General features: G+C 66.0%; 1 protein-coding gene, 1 long non-coding RNA gene and 1 other non-coding gene across 18 annotated transcripts in view; 1 reads left to right on the forward strand and 2 right to left on the reverse strand.

The window, feature by feature from the left end:
* Nucleotides 1–233: 233 nt before the first annotated feature.
* On the reverse strand, nt 234–14188 carry EGFL7 (EGF like domain multiple 7). Of its 16 annotated transcripts, none has more exons than XM_063787385.1 (10): nt 13082–13867; nt 7928–8021; nt 4353–4474; nt 4042–4158; nt 2986–3101; nt 2698–2793; nt 2377–2538; nt 1688–1752; nt 824–986; nt 234–648 (listed from the first exon to the last, which is right to left on the reverse strand). In XM_063787385.1, the coding sequence occupies exons 3-10, from the start codon at nt 4430–4432 to the stop codon at nt 626–628; spliced, it is 822 nt and encodes a 273-aa protein (XP_063643455.1). In that variant the 5' UTR covers nt 4433–4474; nt 7928–8021; nt 13082–13867; the 3' UTR covers nt 234–625. The 16 variants fall into 16 exon arrangements, with proteins under 16 accessions (XP_063643455.1, XP_063643457.1, XP_063643454.1 ...); XM_063787387.1 differs by lacking the exon at nt 13082–13867 and adding an exon at nt 9604–9797 and having other exon boundaries at nt 7928–8018; XM_063787384.1 differs by lacking the exon at nt 13082–13867 and adding an exon at nt 9604–9797.
* MIR126 (microRNA mir-126) lies at nt 2016–2099 on the reverse strand. The gene has a single exon (NR_035615.1). It is a non-coding gene; the product is annotated as a microRNA mir-126 (primary transcript).
* LOC112204409 (uncharacterized) overlaps nt 10668–18325 on the forward strand; it is a 28359-nt gene continuing 20701 nt past the window's right edge. The window contains exon 1 of the long non-coding RNA XR_002938051.3: nt 10668–12391. This is a non-coding gene — a long non-coding RNA (uncharacterized LOC112204409). The remainder of the gene's footprint in view (nt 12392–18325) is intronic.

The following is an 18325-nucleotide window of genomic DNA, read 5'->3' on the forward strand; positions in this document are numbered from 1 at the left end:
ATTTGCTCTTTGGCCTCTGGTTGGGGCCAACATGTCCCCAGGACAAAGCTCTCTGTGGCCTCACAGAAACCACCTGCCCACCCCCTCTGCCTTGGAGACCCCTCCCCACCCCACGACTGCCCGCTCCACCAGGCCCCCTTTGCCAGCCGGCACCCAGCAGTGGGTCTGGGAGGGGTGGCCAGGAGGTGAGCGCCCTCCTCCCAGGTCCCCAGTCCATCCACTGACACAGCAGCTCACATTTCATTTTTATTGTGCTGGGGGTCAGGCAGCAGCCCCCACTGAGGCCCCACCCAGCCTCTGGGCTGCCTGGCCTGTGCCATGGGTCCCAGGCTCCAGCAGGGAGCTCGTACCTTCCCTCAGCTGAGGGCCCACCTGGCCTTGGGATGCCGTTGGGGTAGCCAGGGTGGGGGTAGCCAGGGGTGGATTCACAGAGAAGACCCCAGCGCACCCCATGCCAGGGTCTGGGGAGCCTCCTGAGGTAGGGGAGGAGGAAGAGGAGGAAGGCCCTGCCTGACCTTCCGCTCAGTCACCCCGAGGTGGTTTCTGGACCCCCAGCATGTTGGGCAGGGGCATGGGGGCTGCAGGACGGCGTGAGGGGCTCAGCCCAGCCTGGGGCGCTGGGCAGTCACGAGTCTTTCTTGCAGGAGCCTAGGGTTGGATGAGGCTAAGGTCAGAGATCACCGCTCCCCACAGCCTCCCCGCCCAGCTAGATCTGACTGACCCCTTGGCCTTTGGTCGCCCCCGACCCCCAAGCCTGGGTAGCCCCTCTAGGCCCACTGGGCCCAGACCCGGGAGGAGGGCTCTGGAGGGTGGGGGCACTCACAGGACCCCAGCTGCTCCTCCAGGAAGGAAATCTGCTCGCTCAGGGAGTCGATGCGGCCCAGCTGCTGGAAGGAGTGCACCAGGAGGCTGCCGGGGTCCGGGAGCCCATGCTCCAGTGCCTGCGAGGCCAGGCTGTGCAGTGGGGCCAGCACCAGCTGCAGCTTCTGCGGGTGCAGAAGGGCAGTGACCCTGGGCCGGCCCCCGCCCTTTCTGCTCCACCGGGGTCTAGGGAGAACCCCTGGGAAGAGCTCCACAAGCCTCCAGCCCCAGCCTCCGCGGCAGGGCTCCAAGTGTCCACTAGAGGGGGCTGCCGTGGCAGAAAAGCTTGCGGCAGAGTGGGTGCCTGGGGCGTCAGGCTGGCGGGGTGGTCCCAGCCTTGGGGTCCCTGGCAGCAGAACTGGGGGACAGCTGGACCACTGGCCAGTGGGAAGACTGGCAAGAGCTCTTTGTCCTGGTGGGGACAAAGATGGTGGGGGGTGGGAGGTCTCGTCTGGGTCCAGGCTCTGTGTATTGTCTGGGGGGCTGTCAAGCTTGGTTCCTCCAGCCCTGGGGATTCCTGGTCAGTGTCCAGCTGCTTCTGCCCAGCATGGATCCAGGCCAGGGCCCCCTTGGCAGTCAGCAGCGAGGAAGCCGCCTCCCCAGGGCCAGGACCTTCCCAGACCACCCCTAGCCATCCGTGGGTTGGGACCATGTCCCAGGAGACTACGGAGCCTGTACCCGGGCCTGGGCCTCTGCTGTCGTGAGGACCTGCCCCCCCCCAACGCCTCACCTCCTCCAGCAGGTTCACCCTGGACTGCCTGCCCCCCCCCACGCCTCACCTCCAGCAGGTCCACCCTGGACTGCCTCCCCCGCCCCGATGCCTCACCTCCTCTAGCAGGTCCACCCTGGACTGCAGCCTCTGCACTTCTTCCTTCATTGCACTGTCCGCTCCTGCGAGCAGAGCCAGGCGCTGGGTCACGGCCGGCCGGCTCCCCACCCACACCCCCAGGCTCCCTCCTGTCCCCAGGGAGAGGCAGAGCCAGAAGACTCAGGCCCAGGCCTCTGCCGCCCCCACTGCCTGCCTGGCGCTGGCCAGAGGTCTCAGGGCTGTGCCGCCTAAGTACGTCGGGGCGCGTGGCTCTGCGCAGAGGCTCAGGGTCCCGGCCACGCTGAGGGAGGTCAAGGCTGAGGTCTCAGCGGCGCTTTCGATGCGGTGCCGTGGACGGCGCATTATTACTCACGGTACGAGTTTGAAGTGTCACAGCGCGTACCAAAAGTAATAATGTCCCGTCGCCAGCGGAGGCGTGGCATCTTCCAGAATGCTGCGCTGGATGCAGACAGGACCCCGGGGATGGGGCACTTCTGCCTTCTTGGCTGATATGAGGCTCCGGGCAACCTGCCCCCAGTTCTCGGGAACCCACCTATCCTCCCTCCCCATCCTCCCTCCCTGGAGAGGGAGCCCCCACCGCCTTCCGCCCAGATTCCAGTGCCCCCCACCATGCCTAACAGAGAGCCACACGGCAATGTCCACTGCCTGCCTGCCTCCCCAGGCCAGGCACAGCCAGGGCTGTTTACCTGTCGGGTTGGGGGCCACCCTGGGGGGCCCTCCCTTGGGCACGCAGAGTGTACCATCTGCAGACAGGCTGTGCCCCTCCCAACACTGGCACCAGTAACTGCCGGCGGTGTTGACGCAGCGCTGGGGACAGCCGCCCCTCCTAGCACTGCATTCATCCACATCTGCAGGAAACGGGGTGTCAGGCGGCCATGCCTGCGGGAGGGGTCCTGCCCACACAGCTCCCTTCACAACCACCCACTCATGGGCCAGCAGTAACCCCAGGACATGCAAGGAGGTGCCCAGGACCCTTCCAGGGCCCCCCAGGGTAGAGCCAGCCTCACCTGACTGGCAGGTGTCACCCTGCCATCCTGCAGGGCAGCGGCAGCGGCCAGGCTGGACACAGCTCCCTCCGTTCCGGCATGGCGGCTGGCATATTGCTGTGGGCGGGGGAGGCTGGTCACCAGCTCAGTTGGGTCCCCAGCACCCTGTGGGGGCAGCTGCTAGGGAGGGGGTGCTCTGCGGCAAGGTGGTGCTTTGCTCGGGGTTCAAGAAAAGCAGCAGGAGCGTTGCTGGAAGATTGGGGAACAGTCGCCCTCCTAACACCGGGCGCCGAGGGACGTAGCCCTCACCTGCTGCACAGGCCCCGGGAAGCCCGCTGGTCCTCTTCCAGCCGGGGCAGCACGCGTAGCGAGGCCTGGCAGGGGCCAGCCCAGGGCTGCGGCGGTAGGCGGTCCTATAGATGGTTCTGTGGGGTGGGTGGGACAGCTCAGAGGGGCATCCTACTCCCCCTTAGTCACCTGCTGGGCATCTAGAGTCCCCTCTCAGAGTGGACAGGGTTACCCCAGCATGCCCCCAAGGGTCTTCTCCTCAAGGGATGGCACTGAGGGGTCACTGCACAGCCGTTTCCCTGCCTGGGCCTTCCGGTGCTGGCCGGGACTCAAGCCACAGCAGGAAGGCCCAGCCACACTCCGCATGGAGCAGAGGCAGTGGCCAGGCCTGTGTGTGCCCCCACCTATCTGGCCTCCTACTGTGGGGGCATCCAGGCCCCAGAGGAGAGGGTGTGCCCGGCCTACGGCGAGTCACGGCAGAGTGTGGGCCCTGGGCATCGGAGCGCTTCTCAAACCTCCAGGAGTCTGAATTCCCAGGCCCCTCCCCCAGCAGGGGGTGGAGCTCCCACACCCAGGAAGGACTCTGCCCCAGGCGGAGACTTAGGGGTGTGTGCCCCTTGTGTGGGCATACAGGACATTTCACGGTCTCATCTGTGCCCACTGGGGGCCGTCATGTGGAGGGGGGTGCCCAGTGGAGTGGGACCAGGGGAGTCAGGCACCATTCTGTGTATATGGCAACTTGCAGCCAGGGATGCCAGGGTAGGGAGGGGTTAGTCCCCCGGAAGTGGAGGGGTGCAGACAGGATGGGTGACCCCTCTAAACACGGGGATGCTCTTAGAGGTGCGGTCCTTTGAGACGTGTCGGGGCAAGAGCAAGGATTAGGACACTGGAGGTGATCGTGGAACCCCTTGGCTCCGGCCGCCCTGGGTCGCCCATCTCAGGCAGCCCTCTCATGGCTCTGGCCTCAGTTTCCCATCTTGGGTCCCAGGATTCACCCCCGCCTCGCCCCTGACATGCTGATGTGTGGCCTACTTGGGAGGCTGGGGCTGGGTGAGCTCGGTGTGGTGGGGCACTCACCGGTAGGTGCTGCAGGCCCGGTGCCCGTCGCAGGTGGTGAGGAAGGGCTGGTACACACGCTGCACGAACGACTCGGAGACAGGGTCCCCGTGAGCCCGGACAGCACACACCCTACGGCTGCGGGGGTGGAGAGGGGGTCAGCCCAGGAGTCCCAGAGCAGGACCCAAGAATGATGGGAACCTGTGGCCGGGGCAGGACCCTCAGCAGGAGCCCCCAGGGAGTCCCCGACAGGTGCTGAGGGCTGCCTCTAGGAGGTGCTGAGGGCTCCCGGTCCCCCCACCCCAGCACTCCCAGGCTAGGGCTTGGCTCACCCGGGCCGGTAGGCGTGCTCTGTGCCGCCCACTGCCAACACCAGAAGCCACATCAGCAGCACCTCCTGAGAGCCCCTCATGGCCTGTGCCTCCAGGCGGGGTGGCCTTCTCCTCTGGGTGGCCTGGGGCACAAAGCATGACCCCTAAGTCTCCCCGCAGATGCCCCCAGGACGCGGGTGCAGTTTGCACTTGCTCCGCGAGGCTTGCCCAGCTCATCTCCGCTGGAGCCTCCACCAGTGGGACAGCCCCACGGTGGCGCCCACTCTCTCCTCCGCTGGCCCCCTCTTCCAGCTAGCCAGACCCTCACCAGGCACAAACAGCTGGGGCCACAGCCTGGGGGCCACAGGGGGGGTGACGCTGTCCAGAGCTCTTGGTGCAGGAATCGAGTGGATCCTGCTGGGCATCTGCCCGAGGCTCCGGGAAGGATGGCTCCAGCTACGGGTGGCCCAGTTTCTCCTGTCCTGCCTGGTTCCAGGGCCCTCCTCACAGCAGGGCAGGGGTGAGTTTGCACCCCAGTCTGTGCAAACGGGGTGTTCGTGGGCAGAGCTGGGATCCAGCCCCACCAGGGACCTGCCGGCCTCAGCCCTTCTGGAATTGGATTTCTCATCTGAGTGTGGAACCGGCCCCAGTGGGTGGGCCAGCAGCTGCAAGCCAGCAGGAACCGTGCGGGGGGTGCACACATTCTAAGACCACCAGAGGGGCGGCCTTCATTTTAGAGGGGGTCCCTCCCAGGCTGGGATATGTGTGCAGTCAGCCTCCAGGGATCCTGGGACAGTGGCTGTGCCAGGTGCACACCTGGGGGTGAGGAGCAGCCCCCGACAGTGTCACTGGAACCGGAATCCAACCCCCTCCTGGCTGTGCAGCAGGAGCCAGGGGCCCGGGTGAGGCTTCCTGAGAGCACGAGAGAGCCCAGAATTAATGGTCTGTGACAATGCCGGGAATGGGCTTCTGTCCTATGCGCAGCCAGGGGTCTGGAGAGCTGGCGAGCCCCTGCCATGCTGCAGGGTCCCACCCAAGGCCTCTCACGGGTGCTTCCCAAACGCTGGGTGGGTTCCTTCCGAGGCACTGCAGGGCCCTCCGCAGGGAAAGGCCAGGCTTCGGGTGGGGGCAGAGGCTGGGGTAAGGCTGTCCCTTCTCTGGGATTCAGTTTCCTCACACACTAGAATAGGGTCTCTGAGGCCCCTCCTCAGCTCTGACAGCCAGTCCTATAAATAGTCACACTGTCCTCAGTCGCTGCTGGCCAGCCCCACTGGGTGTGGAGCACAATCCCACACCTGCTTCCCACGGGCACTGCCAAGGCATCACCCGGTCCCAGCAGGGAGTGTGGCTGGGGGTCCTTCCTGGGCCTCCTGTCCCCTGTGCGCTGGAGAGAGGAGGGCAGGGCAGAGGCCACCAACTAGGCAGAGGCTGCCCTGGGCAGCTGAGGGGTGGGGACTTAGCTTGGGCCAGGGGGGGCATCACAGCAGTTTTTGGGCAGGAGTTTGTCCAGGGGGCAGAGCTGGCTGGAGATTAACTCTGGGGATGGGCCCTGGATGAAGGACACTGTTAGGGGCTGGGTCTGGTGCGACCTCAAGGCAAGACTCGAAGTCGGGGGACATTGGGGAGTAGGACCCGGGAAGGAAGAGGTAGGGCAGCGGCCCGGCGGCTTGATGTGGGCAGGGGGATGCCAGGGCGGGCCTGGGGGGAGGCGAATCTCCCAGACCTCATTGCCCCCCACACATATTCGCACAGCACCCCCCACAATTCCTGACAGTCGTCTGGAAAGGAAGTGGTGCTAAGTGGAGACTCAATTTTTGAAAGTCATGCTTTTCCCGAGGCCAGAGGAAGCCCGTGGTGCTCTCCGAGCTGGTGCTGCAAGCCCCATTTCCCTGGGGGGGGCCACAGCCTCGACCCAGGGGTGCCGGGCGGGGAGGGGGCGGCGGCTCCAGGTGGACCAGCAGTCCGGTCCCCGTGCCCCCAGCGCCCACGGGCTCCCTCCCCACCTGCCCGGCAGCAGCCCCGCAGCCCCCACCCGCGAGAGGCCGGGTCCGCAGAGGGAGGGGCCTGGCTGCGCCGCAGGCACTGGCGGACCCCTCGCGGCGGGAGCAGGGCTGGGGACCTCGGGGCCCACGAGGGAGGGCGCAGAGGCGGAGCGAGACGGACCTGCCCGCCGCCCCCTCCCAGCCGCGCTGCTGGCTCCGGGGTTCGCGGGGGGCGGAGCAGGCAGCATAGGCTGGGCCCCGAGGCGCTGAGTCGCGCCGGGTCGGACGAGGGGCCGCGGCGACCCCGGCCCTCCCCGCCGCGCCGCCCGCCCGCCGCCGGCAGGGGGAGCCGGTTCTCGGGGCCGCTGGGCCCATTCTCCCGGCCCGGCCCGACCCAGCCGCGGGCGCCCCGGCCCGCTACTCCCCCGGCCCCAGCGGTCGCGCTGCCTCGTCCCGGAGCCGCCCCCGGCTCCGCGCGCGGCCAGGTTCCCCGCCCCCGGGGGCTCCGCGGGTCCCGCCCTCGACCCAGCCCGGGCGGCTAGCAGACCCCGACCCCGGCGCGCCCCGCTCGCTCCGCACTCACCGCCGGATCCGGGGCGCGCACGCGCCGCCGCCACTGCCGCCCGAGCCCGCGCCGTGGGGGCCCCGAGCCCCGCCCCGCCCCGCCCCCGGCCCCGCCCCACCTGGCGGCCCCGCCCCGCCCCCATTGCGCAGACGGGGAAACTGAGGCCCCGCGGCGGACGAGCTGCCCCCGGGCGGGCAGTGACTCTGCTGGAACCCGGGGCTGACGCAAACGCGCCTCTGAGCCGCGGCCCGCCAGCCCCCCTCCGGGAATCCTGGGGCCCGAGTCCCCGCGGCAGGGCGCTCGCTGCGCGGTCGCTGGGGACGCACGACCAAGCCCGGCCACCAGGAGCCAGGAGAGGCCGCCCAGGGCGCCCACACTGACGGGGCTGCGGGCCCTTTGCTAGCTTTCAAGCCCCCCAGGCTGAAAACCACCCCGGGACGCCCATCTCAGCCGCTGGGGGGCCGCGCGGTAGGCGCCCGGCACAGGTTAGCACTGAGCTGGGTCCTGCAGCCTCGCAGGCAGTGGGCATCATGACCGTCCCCACCGCAGGCCCAGAGACCCAGATCTCCTCTGAGACCACATGGCAGAGCCCAGGCCTGCCTCCTAGCCTTAGCGTGTTAGGTTGGGGGCCCCTGCGCCGGCCCCCACCTGGCCCTCTCTCAGGCATCAGGCACCCTCACCGGGGTCACTGGGTCACTGCTGAGTTCAGCACAGTCAGGGCCATCGCAGAACACTCCTCCCAGCGAATCCACAGGCCCCCAGAGAGTCTCCTCACACCAGAGGTCCCTGGGCTGGTCACCTCTCTTCTCCAGGCCTCCATTTCCAAATTTATAAGATGGGGCTAAACAGCCCTGGGATCTAGTGATGGTGAGGTCGTGGCCACACAACAATTGTTACAGCTGTTACTGCGGGCGCGGCACGTGGGGCTCGGGCCAGCCCAATTCAGCAGCCCCTCAGACCCCAGCTGGAGCCAGCGCCCTGTGTCATAACCCGCGTGGGTGCCGGTGTGAGAAGTGTTCCCTCGGAGCAAGGGGTTTGCTGGGACTCACCTGGCGGAGGAGAATCCGTCATCCCCCGGACAGGGGCAGGAGCTGCTCCTCCGGGTGGTGGGGGCCACCTGTGCCTCCCCGGTCCTGGGGGCTGCTGGTTGGAGAGGAGGTGTGCGTCAGTGCCTCCGCACAGTCCTGGTCACCCTGATGTCTGGGGGCTGGGAAGGGGCCCGGGACCAGCTTTCGGTGCTGCTGTGGGACCTCCGCCTGCACTAGGCCTACAGGCCCCTGTCCTGCACCTACCCCGACCCCATCCTGTCCTAAGCTGATTGTCCTCTCGGATCGCAGCCCCTGGCCTCAGTAAAATGGGGTTATTGCCTCCAGCCCTGGACTCCCTGGCATGGGGATGGGAGGCTGCTGTGAGTGGAGCTGGAGGTCTCTCCATGTAACCCAGGGTGCTGGGCAAGGGGCCTGCAGATGGGTCCGAGAGGGCCACCAGCTTGGTCCTACCTTGGTGCATGGGAGCTGGAGGAAGGGAGGGGCCCAGGTCCCTGGAGAGGAGTCCCCAAAATGAGGCCGCCCCACCCTGCAATCCAGTGGCCACTGCTCTGGACCAGGGGCCCTGGAAGCCCCTGGCACATGGTCCGAGGGATGACCAGAGCAGCTGCTGTCAGGGGGCGTTCCTCATCTGACTGGGGAGTCCTAGGGCTCCTGGCGCCCTGAGCCCACGCAGGGCAGCTCTTACCTAGCCCCCAGCAGTGAAGTGTTCAGAGTGGGGCCTAGGGGGCCTCTGGGTGGGAGAGCCACCGCCACCCTCCCTGTCCCCTGCCCCTGGCCTCATCTCTGGATCTGCGGTCACTTAACCCTTTGACCTGCCTCCCCACCTCTCCTGCCTGAGTCTGGAAGAGGCGATGGAGCAGAAAGGGCAGCTCCAGGGCTGCCCCGAGTCAGCCCTTGCTGCCCCCATCCTGGCTAGGCACCATTTGGAAAGTGGGGGTTCTCAGACAGGCTTCTTGGTGTGGACGTATGAGACAAAAAGTGGGGCCTTCTAGGACCCACTATGGCTTTGGGGGCTTTGGGATGGGGCTTCAGCCACTCTGCATGAGGCTGGGGAGAAGGAGAACAAGGGCTTCTCCAGGGTCCAAGGAGGGCCCACAGAGTCACCCATTTGCCCACCGCACCCTACCAAGTCATCCCTAAGCCTGAGCCCCACATCCCGCACCCTGGATTCACACTGCTCATCCTGGCTACAGATGTGGCTTTGGGGTTCCTCTCCCTCGGGGCCAGTTCCCCTCCCCAGGCCCCCGTTGGGTTGCTCATCCACTGCTAGGGAGAAGATGAGGAGACCTCGGCCCTTGGGACGCCGCAGGGCGTAGCGCGAAGCCCCTCACAGCGGGCCCAGCCAAGCTGAACTTTGCTGCCAACCACAGGGGCTGCTCTGCGGAGGGAGAGAGAGGCCAGAGGGTGGGGTTCAGGGGAAGGGCGACTGGGGGTGAAGTGTTGGAGTCAGCAGACTGGATTGGGATCTACGCTGGGCCACCCACTAGCAGGCGTTTGGCCAAGGGGCCTCAGTGGCCTCCTCTGTGCAGAAGGGGAGGAGACTGGGACCCCTCCCCTGTGACCTCGCTGGGGAGCAGATTGCGGAGCAGCCAGCGGGCGCCGCGGTCAGCGGGAGTGAGGGGCACGGGGGGCCCGCCCTGTCCGCTCCCTGCCCCTCCGAGGCCACCCCGCCATACCTGATGCTGCTGGAGCCCAGGCGTGGCCATGGTGGCCGCTGCTGTGTCCTGGGACTGGAGATGGACCCTAGCCCTTGCTGGGGCCTCAGGCCCACTGGCCGCCTGGAGGCACCTCCTGAGGCCCACCTGCCTGGCCTGTCCACAGGAGCCTCCCTTGCAGCCGTGCGGGGCCGGCTTGGTGCAGGGAGGCTCCCCCCGGGCGAGGAAGGGCGGCTTTTTATGCTCCGTCCTGGGTAATCGGGATTGGGATGGGCCCTTCCCAGCCGGACTTCCTGTGTGTGTTCTCCGCTGATAACGGGACGTGTCGTCGGACAAACAGGAGGCTGAGGGGGGTGGGGGCCACCGTGTGAGGGGGCCTGGACAAACTGCCCAGGGGTGGGGAAGCCGTCCCCTGGGCCATCAGAGTCTAGCCCCAAAACAGCCAGAAACCAGGGCTGGACCCTGCTGGAGACCCTGGGGAGAGTGTGGGGTGGAGGACGCAAGCCCAGGGCCCTCCCAGGACCGTGGGTCCACAGGCCATGCTCACGTGTGGCTGGACAGAAGGGAGCTGCTGCATCTTTGGGCCACAGGATGCTGGGCCCTCCCCCAGGACACCCCCAGATGTGTGTGACACAGCACGGGAGCTTGGAGGGGCCCCAGGCCAAGGCAGGGACCAGCCACACGGGAGCCTTGACCAGTGAGGGATGGCGAGTGGCGAGGCCCGGCAGGAAGGGACTGGGGTGGCAAGACAGGCTGAGCGGTCCGAGAACAGCCTGTTCCGTGGGTCCCTGAGGCCCATGGTGAGGGGGTGACGGGAGGGGACAAGCATGGAGTCCAAGCTCTCTCCCCTAAGAGAGCTGCCAGTGAGGCTGTGAGCCCCTGCCCTGGAGATGGGCAAGCAGGCCCAACGCCCTCAGCCCCACTTCACAGGGGTGCTCTGGGCTGGCAGCAGGCTGCGGCCGGGGGTGTGGGGAGGGATGCGGGACACTGTGGGTGATCACAGGGGGTGCTCTGTCAGATTCCCGGCGTCCCAGCCTCCAGGTCTGACCCTCAGCTTCCCTATTCAGGCGGCAGTGGGAGCCTCAGGCCGAGCGAGCCACTGTGGCAAAGGTGGGCTGGGTGGGAGGGGACATGGTGCCGAAGGGAGCTGGGTGGCTTTGGAGGGCACGCCTGGAACCCCAGGAGAGCAGGGCCTCTCCCAACCCCGCTGTCCGTGGGGTGTGAGCCCTGCTTTGGGGTCAGCCCCTGTCGGCCTGATGGCTGGGACACCCCCATTTCCCTGGTCCTGGGCGGTCAGTGTGCCCCCACCTCTCCAGCCCCACTCAGCTGGGCAACTTGAGCCAAGGGAGGCTGGGGCAGCTGGGGAAATTCCCCACGGGACTTTGGAGGGCAGGTGGAAACCTCACCCACACGCGATGCGCCTCCCCCTCAAGCAGGAACCAGCTCCCCTCTACCCATGGCCAGGGGAAGGGTCTGCTCTGGGCGCCAGGCTGTGGTCAGGGCTCAGGGCCTCAGCCAGGCAGGCCCTCACTCTTCTCCGGGCCTGTTTCTGCACCTGCTCCATGGTCACTGAGCTGGTTTAAGGGGGCGCTCCTGGCACCCAGGCACCGCTGGTCTGAGCGGGAGGGGCCTCTTTCCAGAGGTGGCCCCTGCCCCGAGGTTGGAGCAGATAGGCAGAACCCCATTTCCCCACCTCCTCCACACTAGGCCACCCTGGGATCTGGCCCTTACCCTACTGGCTGCACCCTCAGCCGCCCTGTGCCTCCCTCGGCCCCCTGGCTCTCCCACCCAGGGGCTCATCCTGCCCTGGCCAGCCTGTCCCTCCAGCTGTCAGGAGGGGGTTGCAGTGAAGAATGAGTTGGCAGCAGGCTGGGCCCAGTCCCCCAGGCTGTCACCTAGGAGCCCAGTGCCAGGAGGACAGCCTGGGGAGGACCCAGACTCTGCCCTCGCCCCTGACTGTAAGCACAGCAGTCAGTTCACTGGGAAGGCCCGCAGCGGGCCAAGCCTTAGCAACTCGTGCACTCGGCTACTTAGCTACTCCACCGTATAGGGGCCCAGTAGGCTTGTGCCCCCATCCCAGGAGGTGCCCTCTTGCCCTCTGCCTGCATCCCTGCGGCCTGCCCCCTCCTCCCCCACCTGCATGCCCCTGGATCTGCCCTGGCCTCCTGGTGGAAGGACCCACAAGCATGGGGTGGGCTAGATCCAGCCCTTTCTGTGTACAGAGGGGGAAACTGAGGCCCAGAGGGAGAAGTGACCGGCCCAGGTGAGCCTGGAGGCCGGACAGGGCTGGGATGCTTGGCACAGGAGGCCGCCTCACCCTTCCTTCCTCTTCTTGGGGAGCCCCATGTCCCCCACCCCAGCTTGTCCTATGTCCCAACCTGGAGCAGCCCCTGTCATCAGACCTATCCGGCCAGGGGACAGCTCGGGGCAGGAGTAGCTAAGTAGCCGAGTGCACGAGTTGCTAAGGCTTGGCCCGCTGGGGGCCTTCCCGGTGAACTGACTGCTGTGCTTACAGGCCAGGGGCGAGGGCAGAGTCTGCGTCCTCCCCAGGCTGTCCTCCTGGCACTGGACTCCTGGGTGACAGCCTGGGGGGCTGGCCACCGCCTGCTGCCAACTTGTTCTTCACTGCAACCCCCTCCTGATAAGCTCTGCCCTGCCCCCAGCCCCTCCCCAGGCCAAGACTAGACCCTCCCCAAGGGAAGGAGGCCTGGGCTCAGGCCCAGAGTGCCAGCTTTGCCCTATCCCATAGCCTGGAGCCACCACAGGAGGGGCACTCCACTCTCTTGGGCTCCTGGAGCCTCAGAGGCAGGTACAGGAGGTGGGCTGGGGCCTTGCCCTAATGTCGGGGGCCCAGCGGGGACAGGAGGGGCGGGGGGTTGGCAGGGGACAGACATGGGTTCTTGGACGCCAGAGGGTACTGGGGGTCCAGGGGGTTGGGGCTGCCCCCGGGTTCTGGTATGGGTGGAGCACACTCTGTGCCCAAGGCCCAGGGGCTCAGCAAGGGGCAGGCGGGCCCCTCCCTCACCCTCCGGTCCTTGGAGGTGCCCCCTTCCCTGCCCTGGCCGCTCTGGTGGCGTGTGTTTGGGATCATGGCACAGACCTTCAGCAGGGAATCATTTTGGGAGTCAGCAGTGCCTCCTGCCCAGGCTCCAGCCCCACAGAAGCCAGGCCGGGCCCCACGCCTGGCCTCCTCCCCTCACCTCAGGGGCCCAGCACAGAGGGGGAGACCTGGTGGGAGAGTGTGGCCACCCCAAGGCCTGCGCCTGTCCTCATCTGGGCACTGGAAGGTCTGGAGCCCAGGGCTTCACCCTGCCTGGGGTGGCGTCAGAGGTGGAGGCCCGGCAGGGGCAGGAAGCTGGAGCTCTGGTCCCAGCTTTGTGCCCCACACAGGCCTCAGTTTCCCCATTGGCTCTCTTGTCAGCAGGGCCATGTTGTCCAGTGGCCTTCCAGCCACCTGGGAATGTTCTGAGGTTAGTTATAAGGGGAAGGGCTGCCTTACCTTCCCAGAGCGTGCTGGCTGGGCAGAGAGGCGTGGAGGGGCCTGGCAGAGCCCCCCGGGCCCTCCCGGGCCTCCCGGACCCCTCACCAGGGTGCTTTTGGCCTCTGAAGCCCCAGGAGAGGGCAGACTAAGCCCCTGGCAGAGGCCAGCCTGGGCATCTCAGGTGGTGCGAGACAGAGGGGCACCAGGCGCGGCCGCGGGAGCCGGGCTGCAGGAGGTGCAGGAGGAGGGAGTGAAGCAGAGTGCGGGAGGGATGGGGCTTCCTGTTTACCCCGAGCGCCCCCCGGCCTCGGACGGGCTGGCTCTGTCAGCCACGGATGTGGTGGAACCTTCCCATCAGAGGACGTCCCGGACCCGACGGGGGCTGGAGGGAGCTGCCGGGCAGGGGTGCCTGCGGGCAGAGGAGCCGTCTGCTCCCGAGCGAGGGTTTGGGCAGGGAGAAGTGAGGGTCCCCAGCCTTTCCTCTCTCCTCTCCCTGCCTGCTCCGGCCCCTGACCCACGCCCCAGAGCGACACCCTCTGAGTTGAGGGGCTTCCATTTTCAGAGGAGGCGGCTGGCTCACAGGTGGAAGCCGCTTGTTCAAGGGTGGAAAACGGAGGCCCAGGACTGGAGTCCGGGCACCTGAGCCTCGGGGGTCGCCCGGGGGACCCCTCGCCCTTCCCCTGGCCGCTCCCGTCTCCCTTCCTGGGGCTGCCCACTGCTCCAGCTGATGGCGTGGAGGAGTCCATGGCCTTGTGGGCTGGCTTCTTGGCAGGTCCCCACCGGCTTTGCATCTGAGTGTCCCCTTCTCCTGACATTGCCCCTACCCTGGTCCGGTCCACCCCGCTTCCTGCCTGGATAACAGTCGCCCCTCCTCGGCCTTGCTGGGCGCCGCTGCCCTTCACACCCAGTGCTCAGGGAGTTTCGCGGAGGGAGACATCGGGTTGTGTGACCTCCTCCTAAGGCGCCACCACACTCAGCACAAAGTCCAATCCTGCCGGTGCTCCATGCCCCTGCCAGGGTGCGCGCTCCACAGGGCAGGGACCCAGACCTGGAAGAGGTGACTTGGAGCAGGTGCGCAGAAGGTGCGGAGTCCCCCACTGCGCCAGGCGTGTCACCCGTTGGTGGCCTGGCAAACTCGAACTGCAGCGAGACGTGGGCTTAGAGATGGGAAAGTGAACCTGAGAGGGGCCGGCAGCCCGGGCAGGAGACACAGCCCCTTGGCCACACCCCAGGGGACTGGCGTGCCCCACTGCTGGCAGCAGGTGATGGGAGCATCCCTGGGAGAACAGACTCCCCCCAGTTCTGCACACACTGCTGGTGCCTTGGAGCTCTTACCAGCCTGGGGGCTTAGCTTTGAACATCTTCGCGTTATCTTTTGGCAGACGTGAAGATAAATGCAGTTCCCTTAGGCTGTCCCTGGGGGGTCCCCAGTCCCAGGAGGGGCAGGAAGCCAGGGAATGCCCTGCAGTTCTCAGGTCCCCTGCCAGCAGTGCAGGAGCATTTGGCCGCCCCACACCCTTGTCAGCACTTGCTGTTGTCTGTCTTTTTCATTTTAGCCACTCTGATGATTTTGCAGTGGTATTGCTGTATTGTTATTTTTGTTCATGTAGGAAGGTGAAGAAAATCTTATTTTTTAAACAGCAGAATCCGTCCCTAGGGAGAGACTTGCTTCACAGGGGAGACACCTGGCTGGGGTGAGAGCGCAGTGTGGGCTCAGGGGGCTGTGTGCTGCAGGCTCCGTGGATGTCCCCAGCAGCACCCAGGGAGTCTGGAGGGGAGGAGAGAGAAGAGGCCTCCACTGTGGAGTGAGCCTGGGAGAGGGGTCCCCAGATGGACACTGGGTGCTGCCTGGCAGCTCACGAGGTGGGCACTGGTGGTCTGACTCTCGAGAAAGCCTTGTTGAGCAGGGTGAGCCCCAGATGGAGCCCCCTAGTGTGTGGGGCACCCCTCCCCTGGGGATGCCTGTGCTTCTGGGGTCTGTGGGCTTCTGGGAAGGGTGTGGGGGTCCCTCCATGGAGGCTTCATCCCTGTCTCTCTTGCGGGGTTGTCATAGAGCTCCAGTAGAGTCAGGGACCATAGGTGCCCTGAAGGCTTCTCTGCCTCAGTTTCCCCTCGTGTCAGACCAGGGCATGGAGGGTCTTCGGAGCCCTGGGGAGGGTCCCGGGGTCTCCAGTTCCCAGTCATGGGGCAGACAGTTTGTGCCTGGGTCCTTCCCAGGAGGGAGGAAGGAGGGGTCCGTAGCTTCCAGCCGATTCTTGGAGGAGGGTCATGTGACCCTCGAGTCGTAGCTTCCAGCAGATTCTTGAAGGAGGGTCATGTGACCCTCGAGTGAGTTCAGAGTCCCCACCCAATGCGGCTGCCAGGGCCTCGCGTGTCCCTTCGGGGTCCTCAGCGCCACGAACGGGGCTGGTCCCAGTGTCCAGCTTCCGGGATCCCGCTCCTGCAGGCCCTGGAGACTGCTTCCCATCCCTGCTGAGGTTCCCATGGGGCTGAGGAAGGGGGACTTGCCGGCCCCCTGAGGCTGCCCTCATGCCTGGCGCCAGTACATGGCACAGAAGTCCCACTCGGTGGGCTGTGATTTGCCCAGGCCCGACGGATGGGGCAGCCATTAACGTCAAGGGGAAAAAGCACTTCATCTCCCGCGACGGAAGGAGAAGTTCCCGAGAGCTCAGGGCCTGTGGGGCAGTCAGTTGAGGTGGCGGCAGTTCAGCAGCCCGGCCCCCAGCTGGAGCCGCCCTGTCCTCTCCCCACCTGCCCGCCTGGGGAGATCTGGGGGCCGCCCTGTCCTCTCCCCGCCTGCCCGTGTGGGGAGAGCTGGGGACCAGGCGCTCCAAGCTTTTAGGGGAGAAAATAGCGGGAGAGACGGTGGATGCCTGTGAGCAGGTGCTGCGTTCGGGTGTCTCCTCCTGGGGCCATTGCCCTGGCCCTGCGAAGTGGAGGCAATGATCTGACCCCATCTACAGACGAGGAAACTGAGTCCCCATGGGAGTGGCTGCTCAAGCTCCCAGGGCCTTCCCCGGCAGGGCTGGACTGGAACCCAGAGCCACAGGGACCCCAGTCTCCGCAAGGCACAGTGGCGGGGGGCCCCTCCCCTGGGGATGCCCGTGTGTCTGGGGTCTGTGGGCTTCTGGGAAGGGTGTGAGGGTCCCTCCCTGGAGGCTTCATCCCTGTCTCTCTTGCGGGGTTGTCATAGAGCTCCGGTAGGGTCAGGGACCATAGGTGCCCTGAAGGCTTCTCTGCCTCAGTTTCCCCACGTGTCAGGTCAGGGCGTGGAGGGTCTTGGGAGTCCTGGGGAGGGTGCCGGGGTCTCCCTGTTCCCAGTCACAGTGCACACAGTTTATGTCCGGGCCCTTCCCTGGTGGGGAGGGAGGAGGGGTCCATAGCTTCCAGCAGATTCTCGAAGGAGGGTCAACAGAGCCCCATGCAGGTGGCCCTGGGCTTCCTCCAGTCCCGGAGTCCACACTCCTCAGCACCAAGGCTGCCGTCATATTATCACTATTATTTAATACCCTTAAAAAATGTAAAGAGAGAAAGGGAAAAAAAGGCATCTGCCTGGTCAGGAATCTCTGTTTCCTCTCAGCCAGGAAACAGGAAGTGAGTGTTCGGGGAGATTGGGAACCAGCCCTCCAGAACAATAGAGCCCCCCCAGAGCCCCCCAGAGGGGAAGGGGAACTGCGTCAAGGGGTGGGGGCTGCCGGAAGCCTGACCTCTGCCCCGCCAAGCGCAGAGGGGGCCTGAGGCATAAATTTAGTCTCCTTTTCCTGATGAAAGGCTCAGATGCCCTACTGCTGGGGCTGGGGGGAGGGCAAGGCTGGCCTGGGTCCCTGGGGCCTTAGGGACCATCTAACTGTGCCCTCCTTTCACCTATGGGTAAACTGAGGCCCAAAGAGGGGAAGAGCCCTGTCTGGGGGACTGAGGGTGCCGAGCTCCCGTGGCTGTCTCGTTGGGGCTGCAGGCTCTGCTCGGCTTAACACCTGCTGGACCTGGGCACCCCCTCACGTCCCTGAATAAACATAGCGGGTTCTGGTGGAGGCGGGAGGGCAGTGCGGGCCCCTGCAGCCAGCCCTGGCCGTTCCTGCCAGCCGTGTGACCCCAGGCAACGCCTCACCTCTCGAGCCTGGCTTTCCCAAGTCACCCTGGCCCGGAGCAGCCTGAGAGGCAAGGCTGCCACCAGCCCGTGCTCCCTCCAGCCCTGCCAGGTGTGCGTCCCCACCCCAGCGCCCTGTCCTGCATCTCTCCACACCAGCACCCTGCACCCCTGCATCCTAGCGCCCTGTCCTGCATGTCTCAACACCAGCTCCCTGTCTTGCTCTGGGGGGGCGGCTCCTTCACTCCCCATTAGTGCCCTAGGGTGACTGTGTGAAGGTGGTCCGGGCCCTTCCCCAGGCAGGGAGGGGACACGGGGCAGGTCCCTCCCCAGGCCCTGGCAGTGACTCTGCATCAGGCGGGATCACCCCCATGCCTATATCCTTGCTGCTGCCACTGGCCACCATCCTGGCCCAGGTGACACCAACTGGACTCTCAGCCGGGATGCCGCAAACCCGCCCAGCACCATCAGGCCTCTCGGGGGGGACTGCAGCTTCCTGAGCCACCCCTGCCTGGGCAATGACTGGAAACTCCTCTCTCAGGCTGCCCGGCAGACCCCACACTGCCGGGATGGGGAGGGCTGCTCTGCCTAAGGGGCCTGCCCATCTGTCTGCCCGTGGACCCTACTCCATGCAGGCCTGGGTGGCCGGAGCGTTCAGGAAGCAGGTCAGGGCAGCAGGCCATGCCAGCCTCGGCCTCCCTCCCAGCCACCAGCAAAGCCTGAGGGTTCAGGGATGGCAGCTGATGATGGTGATGCTGATGATGGTGACAATGATGGCGGCGGCCACAGTGGCACCACAGTCTGCACCCCCAGCCGGCTCCCCCAACCACTCCAGCAGCAGGGATTTTTTTTGTTTTTTTGGTTTTTTTTTGTGACGGAGTCTCGCTCTGTCTCCCAGGCTGGAGCGCGGTGGTGCGATCTCGGCTCATTGCAAGCTCCGCCTCCCGGGTTCACGCCATTCTCCTGCCTCAGCCTCCCGAGTAGCTAGGACTACAGGCACCCCCCACCACACCCGGCTAATTTTTTGTATTTTTAGTAGAGACGGTGTTTCACTGTGTTAGCCAGGATGGTCTCGATCTCCTGACCTCGTGATCCGCCCGCCTCGGCCTCCCACAGTGCTGGGGTTCCAGGCGTGAGCCGCCGCGCCCGGCCAGTGGCAGGGATTTTTAAAGGAA

Source organism: Pan troglodytes, chromosome 11, assembly GCF_028858775.2.
Source record: "Pan troglodytes isolate AG18354 chromosome 11, NHGRI_mPanTro3-v2.0_pri, whole genome shotgun sequence".
Lineage (NCBI taxonomy): Eukaryota > Metazoa > Chordata > Mammalia > Primates > Hominidae > Pan > Pan troglodytes.